The 25,131-nt window shown below is 48.0% G+C and overlaps 2 protein-coding genes and 1 pseudogene across 3 annotated transcripts; 1 reads left to right on the top strand and 2 right to left on the bottom strand.

Moving 5' to 3' along the window:
- Positions 1 to 2,072: 2,072 nt before the first annotated feature.
- LOC120682607 lies at positions 2,073 to 11,882 on the top strand (annotated as a pseudogene).
- Positions 11,389 to 15,649, bottom strand: LOC120682608 (amino-acid permease BAT1 homolog). Its single transcript, XM_039964578.1, has 6 exons — positions 15,253 to 15,649; positions 14,789 to 14,971; positions 14,138 to 14,257; positions 13,244 to 13,435; positions 12,836 to 13,141; positions 11,389 to 12,761 (listed from the first exon to the last, which is right to left on the bottom strand). The coding sequence occupies exons 1-6, from the start codon at positions 15,343 to 15,345 to the stop codon at positions 12,084 to 12,086; spliced, it is 1,572 nt and encodes a 523-aa protein (XP_039820512.1). The 5' UTR covers positions 15,346 to 15,649; the 3' UTR covers positions 11,389 to 12,083.
- A 4,991-nt stretch (positions 15,650 to 20,640) lies between these two features.
- On the bottom strand, positions 20,641 to 24,112 carry LOC120683650 (psbP domain-containing protein 2, chloroplastic-like). 2 transcript variants are annotated; one of them, XM_039965741.1, is made up of 4 exons: positions 23,757 to 24,112; positions 23,468 to 23,623; positions 22,982 to 23,251; positions 20,641 to 21,059 (listed from the first exon to the last, which is right to left on the bottom strand). In XM_039965741.1, the coding sequence occupies exons 1-3, from the start codon at positions 24,081 to 24,083 to the stop codon at positions 23,000 to 23,002; spliced, it is 735 nt and encodes a 244-aa protein (XP_039821675.1). In that variant the 5' UTR covers positions 24,084 to 24,112; the 3' UTR covers positions 20,641 to 21,059; positions 22,982 to 22,999. The 2 variants fall into 2 exon arrangements, with proteins under 2 accessions (XP_039821675.1, XP_039821673.1); XM_039965739.1 differs by lacking the exon at positions 20,641 to 21,059 and having other exon boundaries at positions 22,795 to 23,251.
- Positions 24,113 to 25,131: the final 1,019 nt, after the last annotated feature.

Genomic DNA, 25,131 nt, shown 5'->3' with positions numbered 1-25,131 from the left:
ACAAGCACCCTATCCACATAGGCCCCGTGTGAGTTGTTGAACATTATGTATCCAAACAACCATAACAGGTATGCCTCAAGGGATCGAGTGACGCTATCATTATCAGCATCATGTGCCAAATTGTCGGGCTGCATAGAAAAGATGAACATTTATGAGTACGAGATCAATTATAAAATAAAACCATAATTGCACTAGTCAAAAGCATAACTCTAACATTAATCGTAACAAAACAAGGTATGTACCTAGAACTGGAGGATCCATGCCTTGGCAGGGCCTGTTGCTTTTGGGTGCTCTTCTACATCAATCGCGATGTCAATATTTGCAAAACGCTCTTCTAGATCGTCCAACCACGTAGGCGGGACGACACGAGGCCCTACGGCATCCCCACTGATAGGAAGACCCAACAGCATCGCAACATCCTGTAGGGTCGGTCTCATCTCCCCACAAGGGAGGTGGAAGGTGTTTGTCTCAGGCCTCCATCTATCAACTAGAGCCGTCAGTAGGGACCTGTCCAGCTATACTGAACCACTCTCAGCAAGACGACCTATAGTAAGAAGACCAGCCTCACTCAACCTGAAAAATAGAACGATCAAAGGTAAGTACATTATGTACGAAACGTATACAAAACAAACATATTTTTAAAAACATAATCCGACGACATATCACCTGGGCACCCATCGTGGGTCAACAGGAATAAACTCCGCTGGTGGACGTAGACGCAGCACGTTAAGTTTCACGCGCTGAACCACTGCAAGAAAGGACCGGTGCGACGAATCTATGACTCCGTCAAGTAGAGCTGGTGTATCTCCGGCCATACCTAACACAAAAAAAAAATAAGTTTTTTGCATTTTCTACAATTTTTCTGCATTTTTCTACAATTTTTCTTCAATTTTCATAAACTTTTCTAACATTTTCTTGCATTTCCTACAATTTTTGTACAATATATTTTTATAAATATGTTTTACTAATATTTTCTAAAGTTTTCTGCATTTTCTACAATTTATCTTAAATTTTCATAAACTTTTCTAACATTTTCGTGCATTTTCTACAATTTTTTACAATATATTTTTATAAATATATTTTTCTAATATTTTCTAAACTTTTCATAAACTTTTCTAACATTTTCATATACTTTTCTAATATTTTCTACTATTTCTGACTATTTCTCGAAATTTTTTCTCGTATTAAACAACTAATCAATACCACAAAATTTGTTGGTAAACCTAATTGGTTTTTCTCAAAACTAATCTTAATTCTATCTAAATTATATTAAAAACATTACCTAAATCGCTAAAATATCATTAATGCTGCAGACACTAATTATAGAATTAAACATACAATAAATTTAGATCGAGAAAGTTGAGAAATATTTATTACCTGCGGTTAGGATCCAAAATCCGGCAGGGCTTCGCCGTTACAACTCCCTCCCTCACCCCTCCTCTCTCCCTCCCGCTCTCTGGATGTCGTGGGAAGCAAATGAGGGGGGAGGGGGGAGGGAAACCCTTTTATACATCATGGGGGAGCCTGCCGTCCCCCTGCCGGGCGGCAGGCCCCCTGCCGCCACTCTGTGGCGGCAGGGGGCCTGCCGCCCGGCAGGGGGGCGGCAGGCTCCCGCCAAGGGCGTCCGCGCAAATAATTTTTTTTTAATTTATATATAAGTCCCTGCCGCCCCGCTGATGGGCGGCAGGCCCCCTGCCGCCCCCCTGCCGGGTGGTAGGGATACAAAACTGTAAATTGTGATATTGAAAATATATTTCTGTAAAAAATGTTTTCGAAAAATATAAAAATAAAAAAGACGCGGCAGTGCAGAGTGTGCTGGGTGTGGGCCGCCAACCAGCGTACGTGGGCTTTGTGTTGCTGTATTATGGTCATTGGGCCTGGGCTAGCCAATTCGGGGTTTTTTTCAGATGAAGAGGAGTAACTAAAAACAACTCCAACAGCTTATGTAAACCACCTTGTAAAGATAAAAAAAAAGCGGTAAAAATCGTTTCCAACAGAGGCGCTAAACGGATGGCTTCCAACAGAGGCGCTTCTCCCGTTCCCGCGCGCCAGCAATCCTCCCACGGTCCCACCCCGTGTTCGCGCCTCCCTTCCGCGCGCATTTTCTCGGCGACGTGCCTTGCCCTCCTCCACAAAAGGCCCGCGCCGAGCGCCATCTTGTGTCCCGCCTTCGCTCGAGCCTCCCAGGGAGGCGCCCCTCCGCCCGCCGTCGAGCCAACCAGGGAGGCACCCATCTGCCTGCCGACGATCCGCCCAGGGAGGCGCCCCTCTGCCCGTCGTCGAGCCGGCCAGGGAAGCGCCCATCCGCCCGCCGTCGAGCCGCCCAGGAAAGCGCGCCTCCGCCCGCCGTCGAGGATCCCCCGGGATCGAGGATCCCCGCCGCCCTCATGCGGATCGTGCGGTGGGGATGTGGAATCCTCCCTCCGCTCATGTTCCCTTTGGTCAGCTAGCAGCCGTTTGTTGTGATTGGAGTTCCATTTGTTTTTTGGTCAGTTCGTCTAATCGAAGACTTATGTCTGGATGCACTTGTTGTTTATACGCCTCAAAAGTGAACTAATAATACTATTCAATGATCATTAGTACTCTGTTGCTCTGCTGGTTAAAAACTGTTGATTTCTCTAGGTTTTTTCAAGTTTATCTCACTGTGTCCAAATCATATTTATTAATTCATTTCTGAACCAGATGCATAGAGGAGATCAATGGAGGAGGCTTTGGACTGGAGGCCGTAGTTTAAGACTGAGAGCAATATTAGCTGTGTTGGTGTTGGGTACTATATTTTGTAAGTAAAGTGGGTTAAAGCACAACTCTGTTTTGGGTTCAGTTCTGTTTTGCAATGTTTAGCAATTGGATACAATTTCAGTACTATTTTGTTTTCTAGTTCTGGACTACAATGTTTAGCAGTACTATTTTGTTTCAGCTGTTGAATGAAATGAAATGGCAATTTTTGGAGCAACAGGAGTTGTATATGCTAATTTCTGCCTGTAATGAGCTGTAATTGAACTGTATAGGTTTGGAATGGATCCGCCGCATTCCCGCTCAGTGAGGAGGATCTGGACGGCACGCAGTGCTGCAATGGTGAGATCCTTGTTGCACATCTCAATTTGAGGTTCTTGATGCACAGTCTGAAATTGAGTTCGCATATGCATCTGAATTTGATGATGAAAAAACTCAATCTGTGAGTTCATCTGTGAGTCCATAGTCTGAAATTGAGTTGGCATACACATAGTCTGAAATTGAGTTCATTTTAGGGTTCAATCTTGTGTTAGTAGCACTCGGTTGGCAGGATTTGTAATCTGAAATTTAGCTTGGTCCGCATGCTGAAATCTGAGTTCATCTTGTGAGTAGTGCTCGACTGACAGGATATGCAAGCAACTTCTCACTCAGATTGTAACAATCCATTTTGCCACTCGTTCAGGTCACTACATATCAAGGATTTAATAGTAACAGTAGCGTTCAGTTTTAGGAACTCTTTGCTTCAACTTGACAGCTTCAGTTTCAGGAGGCAGGGGAGTGGAGGGGCGGCGCGGTTCGCCACTGCATGGAAGAATGGTGCGCAGTGCCTGCCCACCAAAGGAGACGCCGATAGGAAGGTGGCCACTGCAGGAGATAGGGTCCCACACGATTTGAATATGAAGAGTTTAGATTATACCTACTCTGTTGGTTTCCCCCCTCTTAAAGAACCTCTGCATCTTTTTACAAACCTTCCAGTTAGCTAAATTTACCTAGGATTATTGCTAACCTGTTGGAGTTGCTCTAACACTAAAAGATGGATAGCAAATAGCTAAACAAGAGTAAAAATAGATCTAACAGCTTCCCCATGTTTGGCTGGCCTTAACTGGATGGAGCTGGTTGGCTGGCTGCTCCTGCTCTAGCCCAGCCAGCAGCCGTTGCCGATGGGAGTGCGGTTGAAGAATGATAGGAGATTGAGCCGGCGGCTTGTTCACCTAGACTTGTGGTGCCGAACGGCTGAGCTGATCAGCCCAGCTAGTTCAGGCCATCTGAACAGGCGGTTCTTCATTTGCCGACCCTCACTATTTGTTTAGCTATCTCCGATCCCTCGCGAGCTATTTTTGCCTCGACACCTCGCTTTGCTATCTGGCCACATCCTCTCTCCTTCCTCTCGACCAAAAAAGTCGGTCACGCCTCGCCGCACCCCGCCATGCCTGCCGCCGGCCCGAGCTCGCACCCCGGCCGCGCCCCGCCATGTGCGCTGCCGCACCAACCGCCATGCCCGCCGCCGCACCAACCGCCATGCCCGCCACAGACCCAAGCTCGCACCCTAGTCGCCGCACCTGCCATGTGCGTTGCCGATGAGCTCCCTGTTGCCGGCCATGGCCGTCGCCCCCTCCTTCTTGATGCCACCTTCTTTCCACTGCGTACTCAGCGTCGCCGCCCTGCTTGTCGAGTTCGCACCACCACCCTCTCTGCGCCAGTCCCGGCTGCCGCTGTCGCCGTCACGATACCCGCTGCCAGTCCCGGCTGTCGCGTCGCCAACGCCGTACCCGCCGCTAGCGACATGACTTGGCCAAGGCCGGACCGGACCCACTTGCAGTGAGAGATCATTAGAGGGGTAGATCAGGTTGGGTGAAAAAAGGAGGAAGTCTATATCACCCCCTCAACTTTTGTGGATGGACTACATAACCCCAAAACCTATGAAAGATCTATATCACCCCCCTGAACTTTCTAAAACCGGTCAAATTATCCCCTAAAACAGTTTTGAAAAATCATAGTAAATCACAGAAAAATCATAAAATGAAAAATCCAATTGTGTTGGACTCCAAATGAGTAGAGCTACACAGTGAATATATAATATGGTATGCTTCAGTACATTTTTTACAGCTATGAAGAAAAGCATAGATCTAAAACTACAACAAAATAAAATAATAAAATATATCGTATTATATATTCACTGTGTAGATCTACTCATTTGGAGTCTAACACAATTGGATTTTTTATTTTATGATTTTTCTGTGATTTACTATGATTTTTCAAAACTGTTTTAGGTGGTAATTTGGCCGGTTTTGAAAAGTTCAGAAGGATGATATAGACCGTTTTATAGGTTGGGGAGTTATGTAATCCACCTCCATAGTTGAAGGGGTGATATAGACTTTTTCTGGTGAAAAAAGTATAGTTCAAGGAGGTCATCCTAATTTGTTCCATTTTATTTAGCTAGTCTGTTGGAAAGAAGCACAATATAAAAATGGAATCTTAGCTAAATGGCTAGCTAAAATGGAATTTGACTAATGAGATTTGAAGTATTTGGAGCTTCAGTTTTTTTCATAAAAGCTACCACCCCTCCCTTCAGTTGTACCCGTCTCACCATGAACTATCATTAAACATATTAACAAATTTTAATTTGTATAAACTTCATGAGGTTTCCAGAAGCTTCTTAAGGAGACTAGAATATTTTTCTCACCTCTGATTTCCACAAGCAAAGGGCATTTTAGTCTGCATCATGATTCAGATGTTATAAAGTAGAGCACCTCGATATACAATGACTTCCCTTATAAGAGCATCTCTAAAAAACTAAATAAATTTATTTGGCTAGGCAAATTTAGATTAGCAGTGGTAAAAAAAATAAATCCAAGAGACTTTTTTTTTCCTTCCTCACTATTCCGCTCGTCAGATCCTCCCGTCTAATCGTTTCTTCTGCCGAGCGCCATCACCTCACTATCTTTCTGCGCGCCCTTGCTCCCGCGAAATCCGGCGTTCTCCTACACGCCCCAGCTCCCTCGGTGCCCCGCCCGCGGCAGAGGATGGACGTGCCGGTGGTGTCGAGCTCCGCCCGCGGCGGAGGAGGGCTGCGCCGGCGGCGGAGGACTTCAGCGTGCAGGTCGGCTGAGGAAGAGGAGCTCGTCGGCGGTGGTAAGTGGCGAAGGCAGCTCAGAAAATGACCTAGGGCGGAGTTCTACGATAAAATTTTTGCACAGCCAGATCGAGACGCCAAGGCTTGCTGCCCGGCTGCAGGTGCCCGTGGCGGCGGCGCACTGGATTCACTATCGCCACCAACGGGTGCCAAGACGGGACTGCAGGATGGTCGGACGGGCGCGAAGTGGCGTCGCACAACGGCAGCGACGCGCCAGCGTGAGCGCCTGAGCGGAACTGCATGGGGGTGGATGGTGAACTGCCAAAGTTGGCAGCGGCATCTGGTGGCAAGAAGACACAGTGCTGGACTGGAGCGCTAGGCTGAACCGCTTAAGAGGTCGCAGCCCACTCGACCGGACGGCCCACGAGGCCACGAAGGCCACGAAGTCCTCTCGCCTAATACCCTAAAGGCCAAATTTGAGTCTCAGGAAGTCGGAACTCTCAGCGGTAGAGGACCGTCGTCCTCACATTCGGAGGGCGTAGCCGCACCGTCATGAGCCCTAGCGGAGTTGAGAATGGGGGATATTGTCAGCATCCACAAACTGGAGGAAGCATCTCTGCTACTATGGGCTGTCGCACCAGAAAGCCTAGTGCCTGTCTTGGCACGAATGAGTTCGCTAGATGTGCCTGCGCGCATGTATCAAGCCCAAGTCCATGTAAACGCAAGAGAGTCGCTAGTTAAATACTGAGTGGGTGTGAGGAGAAGGATATCGAACAACTTATATGAACTTTTACTCCTTTTTCAAGTAACCTGTTCTGCGTAAGTCAATTTCCCGTTCTCTTATGTTCTTCCTATGTTTTTTAGATCCATCCTTCTTCTCCTTCCCCGTTACCTCTACTGTTAATAGATATACTTTGAACTTCACTTAGAGGGACCTAGAGCGGCCGCCCTGGCTCGCCCTAGTGCTGGCTCCGCCCCTGGCGCCGGTGGTGATGCGATGTGCAGGGAGTCCGGGGCGGCGAGCAGAGGCTGGCGCGGAGGGTGGGGTGGCCGCGGAGGCCAGCGCGCCGAGGCAGGGAGGAAGAAGATAAGTGTAACACTAATTTGTAGGGTCCACCGACACAGTAATATATGGAGAGTCTAATTCAGAGAGTCTGTTGGTTTAGCCCTCAGTTTTGGAAGTTTTATTTTTTTATTCTAGCCTCTAACTCTATTTTTAGCTAGTATTATACTTAGGAGATGCTCTAATTAGTTTCCTCTGCGTCTTCATTGGTCCTGAAACCAATGAATGCAAATTGCCAACTCTTACCATCCCTGTCCAAAAGCAAAGGTGTTCAGTTTCAAGGAGATTATTTGGATTAGGAATATTATTATTCCATGAAAAGCACCACATGGATATGGTGCAAATCAGGTTTAGCTTCCTAACACTGCAGTCAAGGCCTAAAAAATAAAAACCGACGCTAGATGCAATATATATAGTGTTAAAATTGGAATGTTTTTATGCAAAAACGATACTACTTCATTCTATTTTTTTTGTAAACCAACCTCATTCTATTTTTTGTAAACCAACCACGGATGACCATGACCATGAGGCATCGATAGGGCCCACGACCAATTTTGACGTGTGTGCTGGATATGGACAAAACCAGGCTTGGGGGATCTCCCAACTGCCACCGCCGACGATTCCCCCTCCCGTTCCTATTCGCCTGCTGCGCCGCGCACTACTAATGCAATCCGTTCTTCGATGCCTCATTCAGGCCCTTCTTCAGCTGGCAAGATCAGTCTCAGTTGACGCCTCAGTAATCGGCACCAGAGATTTCTCTGGTGAGGGTTCACTGCGCCCCAATGCCCCGCGTTACGGCCGCCGCCCCAGCAAGCTACTCACCACGCGGGGTGATGCCGCTGCGATCGAGCAGAGCGTCTCGTCCTTGTGCCACTAGAGGTGCGTCCACGTCTTCTTCTTCGTTCCATTCATTATCACTGAATAAACACAATGCAAGTGGCACCCTACCGTGCGTTGTGGTCTCTGGTGAGAGGAGGACGCCAATGCATAATATCAGTAGAAAAAAAATTGTGATTTGTTGTAACTTCTGTCTCCTTTCACGTCCATGTTAGGATTGTAAGTACTTTGTATGCCTGTGAGTAATTTTTCCATGGCTGGTCCCAACTCCCAACTGATGCCTCATTCTTTGCTTTGAACAGCATATGCTGACAAGAGGTTGGTAGCAGAAAATACAAGGGTGCAAAATGTGGTATGAGCCTCATTGCCCATTAGTATGTCTGTGCAACTTGCCATGGCTTCAGTTAAACTAACATACTAGTACAATGCAGCAGAAGATGGAACTGGAGACTAGAATAAGGAATCAGCTCCTGCGACCTGAATTGCCACCTTCTTCATATGACACGGCATGGGTTTCTATGGTGCCCTTGCGGGGTTCTCATCAGTCTCCATGCTTCCCACAGTGTGTTGAGTGGATATTGCAGAACCAACAGGATGATGGATCTTGGGGTGTCAACCCATTTGACTCATCAGTCAACAAGGATGTTCTTTTATCCACTTTGGCATGTGTTCTTGCATTAAAGAGATGGAATGTTGGCAGGGAGAACATTTGGAGAGGTATAAATTAAGGTTACTCAATCCTTGAAGGTCTTATTGGTTCAGTGAAATTGATGCTGGCAGGTCACCATTTTTTTTCTTTCGTGTTCTGAACAGGACTGCATTTCATCGGAAAAAATTTCTCTATCGCTATGGATGAGCAGAACACTGCTCCTATAAGTTTCAACATCACTTTTGCCGGTATGCTTAGCCTCGCCATTGATATGGGTTTAGAATTTCCTATAAGGCAAACTGATGTCCATAGGACGCTTCACACTCGCGAGATGGAATTGAAAAGGTTTGTCCATGAATTATGCTGGCCTAAAAACTGGTGTTGTGCGTACTTTGTGTTTGCAAATCATGGACAACTTGTTTGGTTAAGTTAGTATTGATGGATACCATATGAATGGAACTTTAATCTTAACTTAGTTTCTTTTCCTTGTTTTTGAATTCTAAAGAGTTTGTATTAGTAGTTTTATATTTTAAGCATGTCATACGACCATGATTTTGCTGGAAAGGAGGTCTCATGATGTTATTCATATTCTTTTTTGATTAGATCAGATTTTGACTGGTACCTGTGAATAAAGTACTGAAAGCCCTGATAGTTGATTTAATTTAGACAGGCTGTGCACGGTTCTTATGGAAGAAAAGCATATATGGCTTATATCGCAGAGGGGTTAGGAAACATGCTGAACTGGTATGAAGTTATGAAGTTCCAGAGGAAAAATGGATCATTGTTCAGCTGCCCTTCCACGACTGCAGTTGCATTAATCCATAAATACAATGATCAAGCCCATCAATACCTAGGTGGGTTGCTATACTTTCCCTCATCAAAATCTTGCTAGCATTTAGATTGTTGGTCAATACCTAATGGAATTAGACTTTTGCAGTGCCAGCAGTGTATCCTTCAAAACTACATTGCCAGCTCTTAATGGTGGATGCACTTGAAAAAATGGGAATTTCTCAGCACTTTGTCAATGAAATAAAAAACATCCTTGACACAGGTAATTATCCTGTTGGAAAGCTTTATATCTTCTTTTAGTAACTTATATACTTGACTATATCCAGCTTGCAGTCGCTGGTTACAGAAAGATGAGGAAATCATGATGGACATAGCGACATGTGCGATGGCATTTCGCCTTTTAAGGATGAACTGTTATGATGTTTCCTCAGGTACTGCACAACTCACATATCTGGAATTCCCTACTGCATTAGTTTTATCTTTGATTTTGACCTAACTAACACAGTAATTTACATTTGGAGCAGATGAGCTGTGTCATGTTGCTGAAGCTTCCACTTTCTGTGATTAGCTTCAAGGATATTTAAATGATACAAAATCCCTACTGGAATTGTACAAGGCTTCAAAAGTCAGCTTATCAGGAAATGATTTGATCTTAGATAGTATAGGATCATGGTCTGGCAACTTATTGAAGGATAAGTTGTGCTCTACTAGGGTGCAAAAAACCCCGATTTTCGGAGAGGTGCTGCATAAATTTGAAAGTCATTTGACCTGGGAGGTTTGATTTATGTTTAATTTTATGTTTTGTGATTTCAGATGGAGTATGCTATTAAGTTTCCCTTCTATTCCACACTGGAGCGTTTAGAACACAAGAGAAACATTGAATATTTTGATGCTTGGGGTTCTCTGATGCTAACGACAAAATGCTCGTAAGATTCTAATTTTGCAGAGGAACATCCCATCAAATCTGATCAGTTTAGATGCTTGGTATCAATGTTATACATGTTTCTGTATCAGGTCTTTTCGAGTCAATCAAGAATTTCTAGCTTTGGCTGTCAAAGATTTCAGTTTCTCTAAATCTGTTTACCAGGATGAACTTCAGCATCTTGATAGGTAATCTTAATGTTATGTTCCCTTGTATTTTTAACCTTTTCATTACTAGGTTAATTTCTTAACTTTGTTGCAACAGTTGGGTGAAGGAGAACAAGCTGGACCAACTACAATTTGCTCGGTAGAAATTGACATATTGCTATCTGTCTGCTGCTGCTACCATATTCCCTTCTGAACTGTCTGATGCTCGCATTTCATGGGCCAAAAACGGTGTGCTCACAACTGTGGTTGATGACTTCTTTGATGTTGGGGGATCAAAAGAGGAATTAGAAAACCTGATAGAATTAGTTGAGAAGTACTGTCCCTCGACTTGATGTCTTTATCTAATCTTTTAAGTAATGCTGATCTCTTCATGACTAATTGATTTCCCATGTTTGGCTAATGTTTTTCGTAGATGGCATGAGCGCCATGCAGATAAGTACTACTCAGAGCAAGTAAGAATAATATTTTCTGCTATTTATGCAACAACGAACCAGCTTGGAGCAAAGGCTTCTGCAGCACAAGGCCGTGATGTTACAAAACACCTAGCAGAAATCGTAAGTCTGAAGTGTGTCCCCAATGATCTTGCATTGTGTTCTGTTCAGTACTGACAACTTGAAACTCAAATGCAGTGGCTAGATCTGTTGAGGTCTAGTATGGTCGAAGCAGAATGGCAGAGGAGCCAACATGTGCCAACAGTTGAAGAATACATGGCAAATGCTGTTGTCTCGTTTGCTCTGGGCCCCATTGTGCTCCCAGCATTGTATTTTATCGGGCAAGAGCTCTTAGAGCATGCTGTCAAAGATCAAGAGTACGATGACTTATTTAGCTAATGAGCACTTGTGGCCGACTCCTTAATGACACCAAAGGTTTTGAGGTATTTGGACCCCCTTTACACATACAATACAAGTCACTCCTTGCAAGTTGCACACATATCTATCTGCTAGATTAGCATATTTGCTTGACATTTTGCAACAACAACAATAAATTTATGCTCTAATAATTCACATGTCCTTGAACATAGACTCCTTTTTAATGTCTACAATTTGTGAGAATAGAAGCACTACAAAAGTCCTGAAACGCAAGAATTGCTTGCGAAAATCAAGATTTATGACCATGTTATCCTCTGTTTATAGCTATTATGTTTGACAAGAGTCCTTTACAACCACAATGTATATTCATGATAAGTTTGTAATTGCATGATCCTTACAAACAATTGGTCCATGGGTGCAGAGGGAAGGCAGTGAGGGGAAGCTGAATAGCGTTTCGCTTCTTGTTCTTCACAGTGGCAGTACTATGTCCACAGAAATGGCTAGCAAGGTGATACAGAAGTCCATAGACACGTCTAGGAGAGAGTTGCTAAGGTTGGTTCTCAGGAAAGAAAGGGTTGTGCAAGGAGCTCTTCTGGAAGATGTGCAAGATTCTTCATTTGTTCTACTTTCAGACCGATGGATTCAGCTCTCCAAAGGAAATGGTCAGTGCAGTGAACGCAGTCATCAACGAGCCACTGAAAATCCAAATGCCGGATCATCCTTGTTCATTTCATCAGAAAAAATGATGTGAAGTCTCTAGTTTCTGTTATATATGCTTAGGTGCTCCTCCATATCTCTGTCTTGTTGGCTTGCTCAATAAGTATTTCCCTTCTGTTCTTACTGCTTCTGAGTTCATTTTGCGCGAGCCTAAATCTAAGTAGTTCATCCTTCCTTGTATACCACACACACAAGTCGATCACCACCACAATCTAAACTACTAACCCATCGGCCGGAGAGCGTCGTCATGGGCACCCAAGGGGCCAAGAAAAGAAGAAAAAAGAATGGCGCCGGTCGACCGGTCGCGGCACATCCGGTGCTTGATCAGACCTTGCCGTTGCTGTTGTGGTCGTCTATGTTCCTGACGGGCCCCTTGAACCACTTCCTGGCGTCGAGCGCCCACCAGAGCATGATGAGGCCGAGGCAGACCCCGAGCGCGATGGGCGCGTAGTTGAAGGTGTCCATCTTGATCGGGTACGCGGTGGGGAGCAGGAACACGGCGCAGGTGTAGCAGATCCACAGGAAGGCGACGAGGCAGACGGGCCGGCTGGCCGCGCCCAGGTAGAAGGGCCCCGGCCGGAAGTCCTCCTCCCGCATCACCATGCGCGCGAAGATGGGCACGGCGTAGCCGCCCACCCACCCGATGGTGGCCACCGACGTGATGGCCGTGAACACCACGTTGAGGCGCAGGATCGGCAGGCCTAGCAGCGCGCACACCGCCGCGCACAGCCACACCGCGTTCGCCGGCACCCTGCGCCGCGGGTGGATGCGCCGCCACACCGACGACAGGGGCACGCCGCGGTCGCGCGACAGCGCGTACACCACGCGCGCCGCGCTCGTCGTGATGGAGAGGCCGCCGAAGAAGGAGCCCCAGATGACGAAGAGCAGCACGATGGCGCCCGCCGAGCTGTGGAACCGCCCGTGGAACGCGTCGTACAGGATCTGCGCCGGCACGAACGTGCCGGCCGTCTCGTTGTTGGGGTTGTACAGGTAGCTGAAGTCCTGCCCAGAGCACATAGCATTTTTTTTTCAGAGAAACTGGCTGACGGCATGATTTCACGAACGCAGGAAAGTACCTGGATGCTGAAGGTGAGCGCGAGGATGTACGCCCACCCGAAGACGGTGATGATGCCGATGCTGGAGAGGATGGCGATGGGGCCGTTCTTGTCGGCGCCCTTGGTCTCCTCCGTCAGGTGCGCCGCCGCATCGTACCCGTACAGGGAGTACTGGCTCACCAGGAAGGACAGGACGACGGCGTAGGCGCTGCTGCTGATCCCGGTCACCTCCGGCGCCGTCTGGAAATGGGTGAACACGTACGACGCCGGCTGCGTGGTCTTGGACACCAGCGGGAGCATCACCACGATGACGGTGCCGCCGATCACCTGCAAGCATCAGGCAACAGCGCAAGTTGGAAACCAGAGCATGTGGGAATGGCTCTCCAAATGCAATGCAGCGGTGGCAGCTTAGAAGGGGACTGCTGGTACCTGCCACCACATGGAGATCACGTCGAGGAAGGCGATGACCTCGAGCGCGAAGGTGTTGAGCACGGCCCAGATCAGCGTTAGCCCGATGTACATGACCAGGAATAGCCAGCGCGGGGCCAGATAGCCACCACCCGTGTTGGTGCCGGTGCAGAGTAGAATGATGCTCTGCAATACTTGGGATCCTGCATATGCCTGCAGCATCAGAGCGGCAATATGAGTTGGCATGACAAGTTATGTGGCCGGTTCGGTTCCTGAGAGTACTGAAGTGGAAAGTAAGTTCCCATTGTTTCCGCATAAGGATCAAATGAAAAGTTTTGAAAGACATGATCAAATGGAAATTGCAAAGCAGAATGGAACGCTTATATTTGGTATAGTACAGCTATCATGAGTTAGCGTAACAGGCTGTGCGATTATAATCCAGAGAGCAGTGAAATGGACAGTTAATAGTTTCCGTTGTTTCAATGCAATAGGGATCAAATGGGAATTTTGGAAAGACCTGATCATATGGAAATCACAGAGCAGATGGAACATCTATATTTGGTATGTAGCATGACTGATTATGAGTTGGCATGACAGGCTATGTGATTGAAAATCCATGATTAGCAAAATGGACAGTTAATAGTTTGCGAGGATCACACGGCATTTTTGAAAGACCTGATCAAATGCAAATCACAGAGCATGATAGAACATTTATATTTGGTCTATAGCATGACTGATTATGAGTTGGCATGACAGGCTGTGTAATTGAAAAGATACATGAGTAGTAAAATGGGGCACTTGTCTCTGTCGTTTTCAGAGTAAGGATCAAACGAAATCGCGCGCCAGAACAGAGGAAGGTTGCTTAAAGAAAACCTCGAGCATGTGACGAGATCGGCTATAAACAGAAGAGCATACCTGTGTGCCGATTCCGGCAATGAGGCCGATGGCCTCCAGCCAAGCGCAGCACCAAGATGCCAACGGACCCCATACCGGACCAGCCAAGTGAGCAGCCCAGAAATACAGGGAGCCAGTGGTCTGTTTGCAAACAGAAAAGAACGCGTCAGCACTCCGTTGCATGCAGCTTTCGCCCGAAGAACAAACACAAGTGTATGAGTATAATGCATTGAAACTATTTTTCAGCAGTGCCACTCAAAAGTCAGAATTGCAAAATTTCAAATTGTAAGGATGTGAGGTTAGACTGAAGAAAATTAGCGGCACACCACAGCTGTATAATTTGGTGTCTGACATTTATCTGTCTTGTTTTTGAGTTCAGCATGCAGACAAGTTTCAAAAGAAAAGGGTTCAGTATGCAGACTAGTGACAGACTCACAAGAGACAGGTACAGAATTTAAAAAGAAATCTTGCTTAACACATGGTAACAACAGTTCAAATTAAAAAAACACGCAAACGATGGCATAGCGTTGGACGCTTTGAGACGGCACCATTTTAGTCACACACAAAAAAAAAGAGACGGCACCATTTGAACTGAACACGACTGGCCAAATCTCTATCAAAAAGGAAATCAGGCTTGAGGCCACACAAGCAAAGGGGGGCGGGCGCGCGTACCGGGAAGGAGGAGCAGATCTCGGCCATGGCGACGCCGACGAACCAGGTGAAGAAGGAGACGACGACCCAGCCCCAGACGAGGGAGGCCGGCCCCGCGTACTGCAGGCTGGTCCCGTACAGCGGCGTGATCCCCGTGAAGAGCGTCATCGTCGAGAAGGAGATGGCCAGCGTCTTGAACAGCGTCTGCAGGGGGACACAGAACAAGTGTTCCTCATCTTGAGAATCGCAAGATCAAACTAGCTTACGATCCAGCCTCGAAAGAAAGCCGACCGAGATCACATTTCTACCGATGTTGTTATGTTTAGAAAAAAAAATATTTATACGGCGCGATTTCATCCGCGACAGGTTTCGGCGAAACCTGATCGCTGCCATCCATCTACCTCCAAATTCCAAAAGGCCAGCAGCAACATACTAGTACGCGGAGGACGAACGAAAAAGGAGGCGTGAATGAAAACCCATCTCACCATCTCCCTGCGGAGCTCCTGCTTGTACCCGAGCTCGTTGAGGCGCTTCTCGCCGGAGTCCACCACCAGCGGCTCCCCCGTCTCCCCGGCCATGGCTGCGGACGGACGGACGGACGAACGAAACCCGCGCACCGCTCCGCGCCGGGTCGCCTCCGATCCTCCCTCTCCGACCGACGAAGCGCGCGCGACGCGACCCCGCCGCCCTTGGACGGGTCGTCGCCGCCCCTGCTGACGCCTCGGGGGACGACGCGCCTTGAGAAGCGCGCGCGGGGGGAGGGAGGGAGGGAGGAAGCGAGGCCTAGGCGCTCGTGGGCTGCCTGTGGCAGCAGCAGGGGGGGTGAGGAGAGGTCGGGACGGCGTCGGCGTGCGGCGCGGCTGCGTTGCGCCTTGGACGGCGTTCGTTATATGCAGCGCCGCAGAAGCTGGCGCAAATATTTCGTGGTCCCTCGGGTGGTTGACTAATGACTAATGGGATTCTCCCGAGACAGCTCGCCCGTCTTCGCCTGCTTGTTTGCTTGCACTAGCTGGCTACTTAGGCTGTGTTTGTGTTTGATCGGTGGTGAAAAAGTTTTCATGAAAATTTTTGGGTTTTTTGACCATTAATTAGGGGCATGAAATGAAGTCTAATTATAAAATCATCTCTACAATTATGACACTGTAGCAGGTACTGTAGATAAGGAGGCCTGCCGTATGATTAGAAGATGATTATGCGTGGTTACTGTAGCATCACTGTAGCCGCTCATGGTGGAACTTGGCTTATTAGATTCGTCTTGAAAGATTATACTCATATGTAAAAAAGTTTCGCAAATAAACTTCGTTTAGTACTCCATGCATGTATTCGTCTTTTTGTGAAAAAAAAATTCATGAACTCATCCAAACATGGCCTTAATTTAGGCTGTGTTTAGTTTGTGAAATTTTTTGAATTTGGGTACTGTAACATTTTTGTTGTTATTTGATAATTAATGTCCAATCATGAACTAATTAGACTTAAAAAATTCATCTCGTCATTTACAGTTGAATTGTGTAATTAATTCTTTTTCCTAACTATATTTAATGCTCCATACATATATCCGAAGATTCGATGTGATAGGTACTATTGGAGAAATTTTGAAAACTAAACAGGACTAGCATGGAAAATGGCATGCGCACAGCGCACCCTCCAAGTGCACCAAACACCTCTCGTGGCGTTCTCGCAGCGAAAGTGCTTCTGCTCGGAGTGCAGTGTACTCGTGCATGTTGTTCTTGTTTGTCAAAAAAAAAAGACTCTGTAGTCCAGATCGTCATAAGTTCGTAACAATATAATCTAAACTAGAGTGTTTCAAAACAACAATTGGTATTATACTATCCAGGCACCCAGCTTGCCGTGGATTGTGGAATGTTCAATTCCGATCTACTACTCCATATTGTTCTAACAATCTGAGATGGCCTCTAAGCTGAGGTAACAAACATGTCGTGTATGGGGCAAAGGTCATCACAGGCTTGGGGTGTGTTAGTGTCTCTCGGGTCGTTTCCTCTTTTCTCCTTGCTACAGTTGAGAGGAGAAAGTGCGACAGCGGCGCGGCTTCGTCTTCCGGCGACAATTTCGCCGGGCCCCTTCCTCTCCGGCGGCCAATCCGGCGTCGGAGAGGGAGGGCGGCCGGGAAATCGTAGCGCGGATGTATATAGACCAGGTAGGTTGCTGTCTAGGTCTAGGGTTGCTGGAGGAGAGGTGCTGGACTTTGTTCGCGAGCGGATGAAGGTGGCGGCGCTTTCCCCTTGTTGGCCGGGATTCCTTCCGCTGGCTGCCGGAGACGGGGGTGCAGCGGGGAGGATCTTGTTCCTTCCGTTGGTTGTCGGCGACGGCGGCGCGGCGGAGAGGATTTTGTTCCTCCGGGAACTTCCGGGTGAGTTCTTTGCCTCGGATTTCTCCTGTGAGGTTGGCTGGAGTCCATCAGTTGGCGTGCGGATGGATCTCCTTCTCTGGATCCTCTTCCTTGTGGTTGTGGCTGCCGCTGGTTTCACCGGAGTTGGGGTGGCATTCTGGAAGTCGAGGATGGCGGCTGCGGGCAGTGTTGGGGCCGAATCGAAGATGCCGACAGCTGTGGTCAAGTACCGAGGATCTCATGCAGCTTTTACCAACGTTTGGGGTCCGCTCTTTGTTTCGGCACGGCGAGGAACGGCGGCTTGAAGTCCGGATGCTATGCTCCATGGCCAGCGAAGCCGAGGCGGAAGCGACAGCCAAGGATGAAATAAACAGTAGCAGTGTGGACCTTGTTGTAATTTCTAAGTTACTCGGGGACCTTTCTGAAAAAAAGGGTTGTACTGTGTCTTCTCTTTAATATATATATTACAATCCTTTTCGCAAAAAAAAAAGGTCATCACAGGCTTTCGATGGCGAGTTCTCCCTGCACCGTGTGCTTCTGGATGGGACCACTCTGCCAGGATCATGCACGCCGCGTGAACGCCTAGCTAAGTTTTCTTTTTCTTTTTTTTTCATGGATGGATGGCCACGAACGATACCCGTCTTCCTCGTAAGCCTAGCTATCTTATCCCCAGGTAGCAATGTAGCATCACCATTCTTAAAATTTCCATTTCTGGGCGCATGCGTATGCATATGCATACTATGGTGCTTCAACTTTCAATGTACTAGTATTTTAGGTCTTGTTTAGTTGAAACGCAATTTACAGCCCATCCATGCAAAAAATTTTGTAAATAGACTTCATTTAGTACTCCATGCATGTGTCAAAATATTCGATGTGATATTTTTTTGGTGTTTACGGGATTTATGAGGTGGGATCTAAACAGCCTTGGTATTTTTGTTGTTTGTGTTGTTATTGTTGTTGGGGGCGTCATGCGAAATTAGCAGGGGATGCTTATGCATGCTCCGAGGGCAACTGACATCCCCTCTACTACTTTTCTTTCAGAAAAAAAATCCCTCTGCTGCCTACATCGGCCGTCGTCTGGCCAGCCCATGTTGCATCCATCCACACTCGATTGTCATCGCGTTCAAACGGGATGGGGGTCCAGCCGGAGCGGCCGTTGACTGGATCTGTCCAATCCAGGTGAGCAAGAGCAATGGCGTCGACCAACCCAAGTCACAAAACTCATTTTTCTCCCCCATCTCCTCTCCTCTCCTCTCGTGCGGCAGCGGCAGTAGTAGTCCACACGTAGCTATCGGATCCTGCACAAAAGTCCAAACAAGGCCTTTGAAAAAGTCCGCGCGCGTGCCAACGTAAGCAGAGGAAATCACGCACGCATCTTTCAGTGGGAGGGAGAACTCTCTGCTCTTTAGACTATCCGCACTCATCATACTCTAAATTCATCTTCTAAATCGAATATTTTGTCATGGTCATCAATATTCTCTCAACATTCAGTTTTCCCGCACTCGTTCATACTCTATATTCATCCTCTATATCAACTACCAACTCCGGAACCCACACGTCATACTCATTTCATGTTTTCACTCTCTCTCTTCCCGTTCACTCTCTCCCTACCCCGTCTCCCCACCCATCCCCTCCCTGCTCGGCCTCCCCTTCTCCCGCTGGATTCATGGCGGCGGCGGCAAGCCGAGCTCCCCGCACCGGCCACCAGCGCCCCGCCTCCGCGTGACCTTCCTCCGCGGCTCGGCTCCCATCCCCGGGCCGGGCGCAGCCGTGGCGGGGCCGGCGCACGGCGGGCGGACAGCCGCCCCCTGGAGCTCGCCTGTCCGCCGCCGCGGGGCGCGCGATGCGCGACCGGGAGGAGGCTGCGGCGCGGCGCGCGGCCGGGCGGGCGGAGGCGGTGCGCGGCAAGGCGGACTCGCGCGCGCGACGGCGAGCGGAGCTCGGCGGACGAGCACGACGCGACGAGCTCTGCGGCGCGGCGAGCGGAGCTCGGTGAACGGGGCTGCGGCCGCGGGCCGCACGCACGCACGGCGGTGCGGCGGAGCTGGGGCCCTGCCCCTGGCAAGATCCACCCGGGTCAGCGACGCCCCTCCTTCCTCCGCTCCGGTGGCGCACGGCCGCGGGTCCGTTCCTCCTCCACCGGCTCCGCGGCTCCCTCCGCCTCATCCCCTGCTCGCGGCGGCCGGATCCCGCCGGCCGGCGGGGGAGGAGCGGGCCGGCGCGCGGGGCGTCGCGGGGGAGGCAGCGGACGCCGTGGTGGTGTGCGCGGGCGTCGTCGGCCTCGCGGTGGCGCGCGCGCTGGCGATGGCCCCTGCATCCCCCTCGGAGCTCGGCTCCCCGCGGCCATGGTGCGCGGCCAGACTCGGGCTCGAGCTCCTTGGATGGCGGCCTCCCTTCGGGGCGTAGGCCGGCGGGTAGGATTTGAGGGCGGCGGCGAGCGGCGCGGGGCTCCTACGCACGGCGGCGGCGAGCTGCGCGGGCGCGCTCCACGTGCTCGGTGTCCTCGACGACCTCGACCACTTTCTCCCCCACCGCCGAGCTCAGCCACGATGCTGCAGCGACATCTCCCTCGCCGACTCCGCCCCTACCTCGACCACCGAGCCCGCTCCCACCCCCTCCCTGCGAGGCCAGCCATGGCCCGCCATGGCCACATCGGTGAGCGTGGGCCGTCCTCCTCTGTAACGACCCGGCCCGGGAGAACGGTTAAGATCTACTCTGCACGTTGAGTAAAACATAATTCTCTTGTGTTTTCGTTCTTGCTTCGCGCAAAAAGTTGCAACCGAAGTTATTTAGCCTCCCTGAGTCTGGTATTTAAATTGGTCTGGCTTCCCTTCAACTCTCAATATGGGACAATCCCCGCGGATGAACAGTGACACGGCTGCTACAGTAGCGATCTATAGTAACTCGGGATTCGGCCCGGCCCATCTGGCTCATGGCTGTTACATCCTCTCCCTCCCTCTCCAGCGGGGCGGCGCGCGGCCATCCTCTCCCTCCCGACCACGGCGGCGCGCGGCCATCCTCCCTCGCGAGATCCGGCGGGAGGTCGTGCCCGGACCGGCGGACGGCGGCGGGTCCTGCGCCTGCTCCCCTGCTCCTGAGCGGCGGCGGCGTGGTGTAGGACGTCCGCGGCGGGCACACAGTACGACCTCAACGGTGGACCCTCCGGCGGACGGCGCGAGGCGGTTGGGGATTGTGCTGGTGTGCGGGCCCCGCGCCACACAAGCGGCCAGCGGACCTCCTCTATTCCGCTGGGAATAGCGGCCGGGCTGCTCGTCCGCGCTGCAGCTTTTTTTCCGGTAAACCGGACCTAGAGGACGCGGTAGCGTGCCCCGGTGTGGACAGCCTTACCCTCTTGAGAACATAGGCGGATTGCGATATCAAAATCTGCAGAGCTTGTCAGGTTTACTCTTACTATTCCATCAGTAAAAAAATACTTTATGTTCCTAGAAAAAAGGAAAATAATTATTCAGATGAAAATGGGTACTAAAATATTGTAAAAATACGTGATCTCAGGAGGAATAAGTCGAAAGCAGAAAAGCCGGATAAGGTGCGAACAAACATGTGGCTCCTATGTCAGTCAGTTCACTATGTAGTTTAAAATCAAAACTTACCAGAAAGATAACATCTGGAACGGTTTCATAGAGAGGTGTGAACGAACGAACGGGCCATGCACACACTAAACGCTGAAAATGCATAATCAAATAGCCATTCCCCACTCGTAGTCGTAGAGACCCGGCGTTGTCCTTTCGTTGCACGTAATCCTGACGGTGCGGTACGGGGTGGCACGTACGCCAACATGTTTACGCTCCCAAACAACTTGAACCCGTTCACACGTGACACGTTGCAATGCCGCTTCTTGTGTCCAGAAACAAACAAGACCACACGTTGTCGACTCGGAGAGGGGCAGAGCAGCAAGAAATGGCTCCAGTTGCCGGTCAACTTAGCCTGCAGCCGACAAGAATGAACAAAATCAAGGGGGTGTGATTCCGCAAAAACAAATGAAACGATCATCATTAGGGCAAGATTTCGGGACAGCTTGGCACGTGCCAATGCAAGCCTTCATCAATTTTATGGATGACACTTAGTTTTTTTTAAAAAAAAAAATTATGGATGACACTTGTCTTGGGGACACCACCACCATCAGCCATTTTTCCTCCAAGCGACAGCGAAGTACAGATTCTTGAAAGGAAAAGGGGCGAGGACAAGTCTTGCTCTTTTGACCAGCTCCCAACTTTGCGGCTGGGAAGATATTCCCATGTGACTATATGGCGGCTGGAATAAAAAGCGACAGCATCTGACCAGGTCACCGAGGTCCTAGTATGTTAATACAGCTCCAGGACATACTATAGTTGATTATTTCATTACCACAACTTGACAACCTGAATGCCCTAACCAGAAAATCATTTCATGTTTAGTGCCATTCTCAATCTAAGAAAGACAGCAAACATACAGTCTAGCGCACGTTTCTACAGGTGGGGAAAAAACCAAGACCAACCTAGGAGGAACTAGGTCGCTTTTTAATTAAGAAGAAGAAATAGGCATTCAAATTCACCTCAACAATGATAAGTTTCTCTCAGTTTGTTTTCTAAAGTACTAACATCTAAGTAGTATCACTTGAATAATAACGATAACACATTTTTTTCGAACATAATGATGATTGATGATAACACATTAAGTTAGCTCAAACAGCCTGCAACAGGACAGTTTAGTGTCACTATAGTATGCTATTCATATCTGCACAGGGTGGGGCCTACTGGACACCATCAGAGTCTCAGTTGCCTGAATCAAAGGTATCCACTTCGGCGATTATTCTCTCTGCTATGTCATGTGAAGGAGACAGGCGAAGAAAAATGGTCCCAAAGAGCCCAATTTCAGAATGTCCAAAAGAACCCACTGAAAGGTCCAATGCTTCTTTTAATGGAGATATTGAATGCTTCTTTTGTGGAGAACAGTGGGATGGTTAAACATTCTAGCCTAATAATATAATTTATAGTTTATCCATCCATATGAAAGAAGTTTATGCCATGTGCAAGTTTGCCTTGTCCTTGATTTTTCTAAATAGTTTGAGAACGGAGGAGGCGCTAATCCCTATATGGCAATGCCATTGGATGCAAGATTGCAATATATGATCTGTTCATATAATAACTTCTTATCATATTAAAAACACAAGAATTTAAGCGCTGGTATCTGAGCATTCCATTGTTAGGAATATATAGTAATGATTTAATGAATTACAAAATATCAATGCTAACATAAGAAACAATTTAATCCTAGCTCAATTAAAATAGGATCAAATCCTTAAGCTGCTACGATTACACAGGTTCGCACTTGCTCCTTATTTCCATGTATTATAAACCATAGCTATTTCAAAAGTTTAGCTTAAATTTATCTGGGTTGGCATAGACCAGAATTTAAATTAAACGCCTGGATATCAGGCAAACTTTTGAGACTTCAATATTACTTTGCCTTCTCCCTCTCCCTCTATCTCATCCCATCCCATGTCCTATCTAAATGATATTTCAGGACATGTAGCATTCAGATTATAGAGTAATACTGTTACCACCTAAAACTTTGTCCGAGATATTATAAATGTACGTGTGCCAGATTAAGAATTATAAGATTATAACACTTCACTGTATTTCTTGTGAGGCAAACATAACCAATCAGAAGAAAATGAAGCTAATTATCCAAACTGAAATAACTTATATCCTTAGTCACTGATAATTGATAAAGGTATAATGGAATTTGGACACCAGAATACAGCAACCATTTGATTACAACTCTTTTTACGAAGCAAGAAACAAATACTTGGGACTTTATTTTCAAGCGGAAGGAAATTCTGAAAAAAGAAAAAGAAAGTGTCATACCTCTATTGTTAAAGACCACTAAACAGAATCAAAAGAATGTAAAACTTGTTCCAGAACAGTTCTAGTCTGGCTGTCCAAGGGCTTCTCCTGGGCATCTGAATAGGCAATATTGAGCAGATAGAGCTTCCTTGAAGCAACAAATGCAGCTGAGAAGATCCGCTTCATCCCTCCCCTGGTGCTATCCAGAGCGTACTCAATCTCATACACTGTCAGGCCACCATGACCTGATCTCTCTCCAGCTGAAATCACCTCGGCAGACTTCGTGCTTTCCTGTTTGAAGTGAAAAGATTCAACCAGCTGCCTGGAGGCTACTAGCACTGATTCACCGAACAAGGCAAAGGAAGTACATAGATCACAGGTATCAATCAGAATCCTGATCAGCACGTTAGCAGTTCACAATGCGTAGTGTGGCGTCTGCAAGCATTCATAAGTGGCACTGAACACAGGAGTTGCAATGCCAGGAAAACATTGCTGAGGCATTTATACCTTCTTCTTCTCTGCCTGCAGAAGCTTGTCGGCGACAAACTGCGGCGTCCCAAAATCCGTCAGCGAATTGAGCCGGACAGGGTTGACGACAACCCCAATATTGTTACTCCCTTTCCCCTCCTGCTGAAACAGCGCCGTCGCGCCCGCTTTCTCCACCTTCACCAACCACACAGCAGAAGCACAGAAATCCACATATGCAATTCACAATCCCGAAGTACTCAAAGCATCCTACGCTGCTGCATTACATTGTTACGAAATATTTACGTCGTTGAGGTTCGGTAATCCTTACCCTGGGCCACGAGGCCGGCTTGAGGAGGGTGAAGCCTTGCTCCTGGTCAGTGTACCGATCCAGTTCTAGCCCCTCTGCAACTCCACTTTCTCCTTGTGCTTCCGCCGCCGCCGCCGCCTCGGACGCGGAGGCGACGGGGAGTTGCGGCCACGAGGCGGGGAGGGGGAGGAGCAGCGCGGCGGCGGACACGGCCCTCCGGGTCAGCACGAGAGGATGGGAGGGGGAGGCCTCGCATTTGGGCGCGACGGCTCGGGGCCGATGCGGGCGGCGGCGGCGGTGGCCGGCGAGCGCTAGCGGCGGGCCGCAGCGGGGACAGACGAGTGGCATCGGTATCTCGTCGCGGGCTATGCCGCCGTGGCGGCTCTGCCTCGCCGCTCGTTATCGCGCTTTGAGACTGACTGGTGGGTCCTCTAGAGAAAATTGGGTTGGGCTGTATAGATGATTGGGCTACAGCCCATACCGTAGCTATGGCCTTCTTGCTCATGAAACGCTCTTCCTATTCAATTTCTTAATTAAAAAAATGCAATCTCCTCCCGAGATAATCTAAAAATGCAGTCTCCCAAAAGATCTAAAGATTCTTGTGGCAGAACCTACTTATCCAACCTCGAGCTCTCAACTCAACAGGAGTACTCACATTTTATTGAATTAATGACGATCTTATTTTTTTTAACCATGGAAGGAGTAATAATTTCATTAATCTTGAACTATAGAGTGGCTTTGTGGCTTGGGAATGTATTTGGAACCGGATGGAGTACAATTTGTTTAATTAGTTACAGCACAATACACCACAACCAAAACGTTAAAGTATCCAGTTGCCCTAAAAGCAAGTTACGATTTATCTAGATCCTTAACCCAAGAAATGATCAGCAAACTTGCTCCCTCCGTATAAATGTAGATCGTTTGAGTTTTATCATAAGTCAAGCTCCTCTAATTGCAGATATAATTTTTTGACATAGGCCTTATTTAGTTCATTACATGTAAAGTTTTTGACGCATTCCGACACATTTGAAGTATTAAAATAACAAAACAAATTACAGATTCCACCTGTAAACTGCGAGATGAATTTATTAAGCCTAATTAACTAGTCATTAGCAAATATTTACTGTAGCACCATATTATCAAATCATATGCGCTTAGGCTCAAAAAATTCGTCTCGCAATTTACATGCAAACTGTGTAAATTATTTTTTATGTTGTTCTTATTTAATAATACTCCATGCATGTATCCAAACATTTGATATGATGTTTTTGGTCAAATTTTTTTGGGATCTAAACAAAGCCTTAATAAGGAAATGAAAATGGTCTACGATTGGAATGAGGAGCATCGTATTTTTCGATTGAGAAAGAAAATGAATATACTTGGTGGTTGCAGGGTA

Source organism: Panicum virgatum, chromosome 7N, assembly GCF_016808335.1.
Source record: "Panicum virgatum strain AP13 chromosome 7N, P.virgatum_v5, whole genome shotgun sequence".
Classification (NCBI taxonomy): domain Eukaryota; kingdom Viridiplantae; phylum Streptophyta; class Magnoliopsida; order Poales; family Poaceae; genus Panicum; species Panicum virgatum.
The sequence above is the reverse complement of the archived record's forward strand: the minus strand, read 5'-3'. Positions and strand labels throughout refer to the sequence as shown.

Bases quoted from the DNA above. Each gene is read 5' to 3' on its own strand.
- LOC120683650 (XM_039965741.1), bottom strand. From the start codon at position 24,083: ATGCCACTCGTCTGTCCCCGCTGCGGCCCGCCGCTAGCGCTCGCCGGC. The intron at 23,624-23,756 runs GTAAGGATTACC...TGGTTGGTGAAG, and splicing joins AGCCGGCCTCGTGGCCCAGG to GTGGAGAAAGCGGGCGCGAC. The intron at 23,252-23,467 runs GTATAAATGCCT...CACTTCAAACAG, and splicing joins TGCAGGCAGAGAAGAAGAAG to GAAAGCACGAAGTCTGCCGA.
- LOC120682608 (XM_039964578.1), bottom strand. From the start codon at position 15,345: ATGGCCGGGGAGACGGGGGAGCCGCTGGTGGTGGACTCCGGCGAGAAG. The intron at 13,436-14,137 runs GTATGCTCTTCT...CTGATGCTGCAG, and splicing joins TTGCCGGAATCGGCACACAG to GCATATGCAGGATCCCAAGT. The intron at 13,142-13,243 runs GTACCAGCAGTC...TGATGCTTGCAG, and splicing joins TGATCTCCATGTGGTGGCAG to GTGATCGGCGGCACCGTCAT.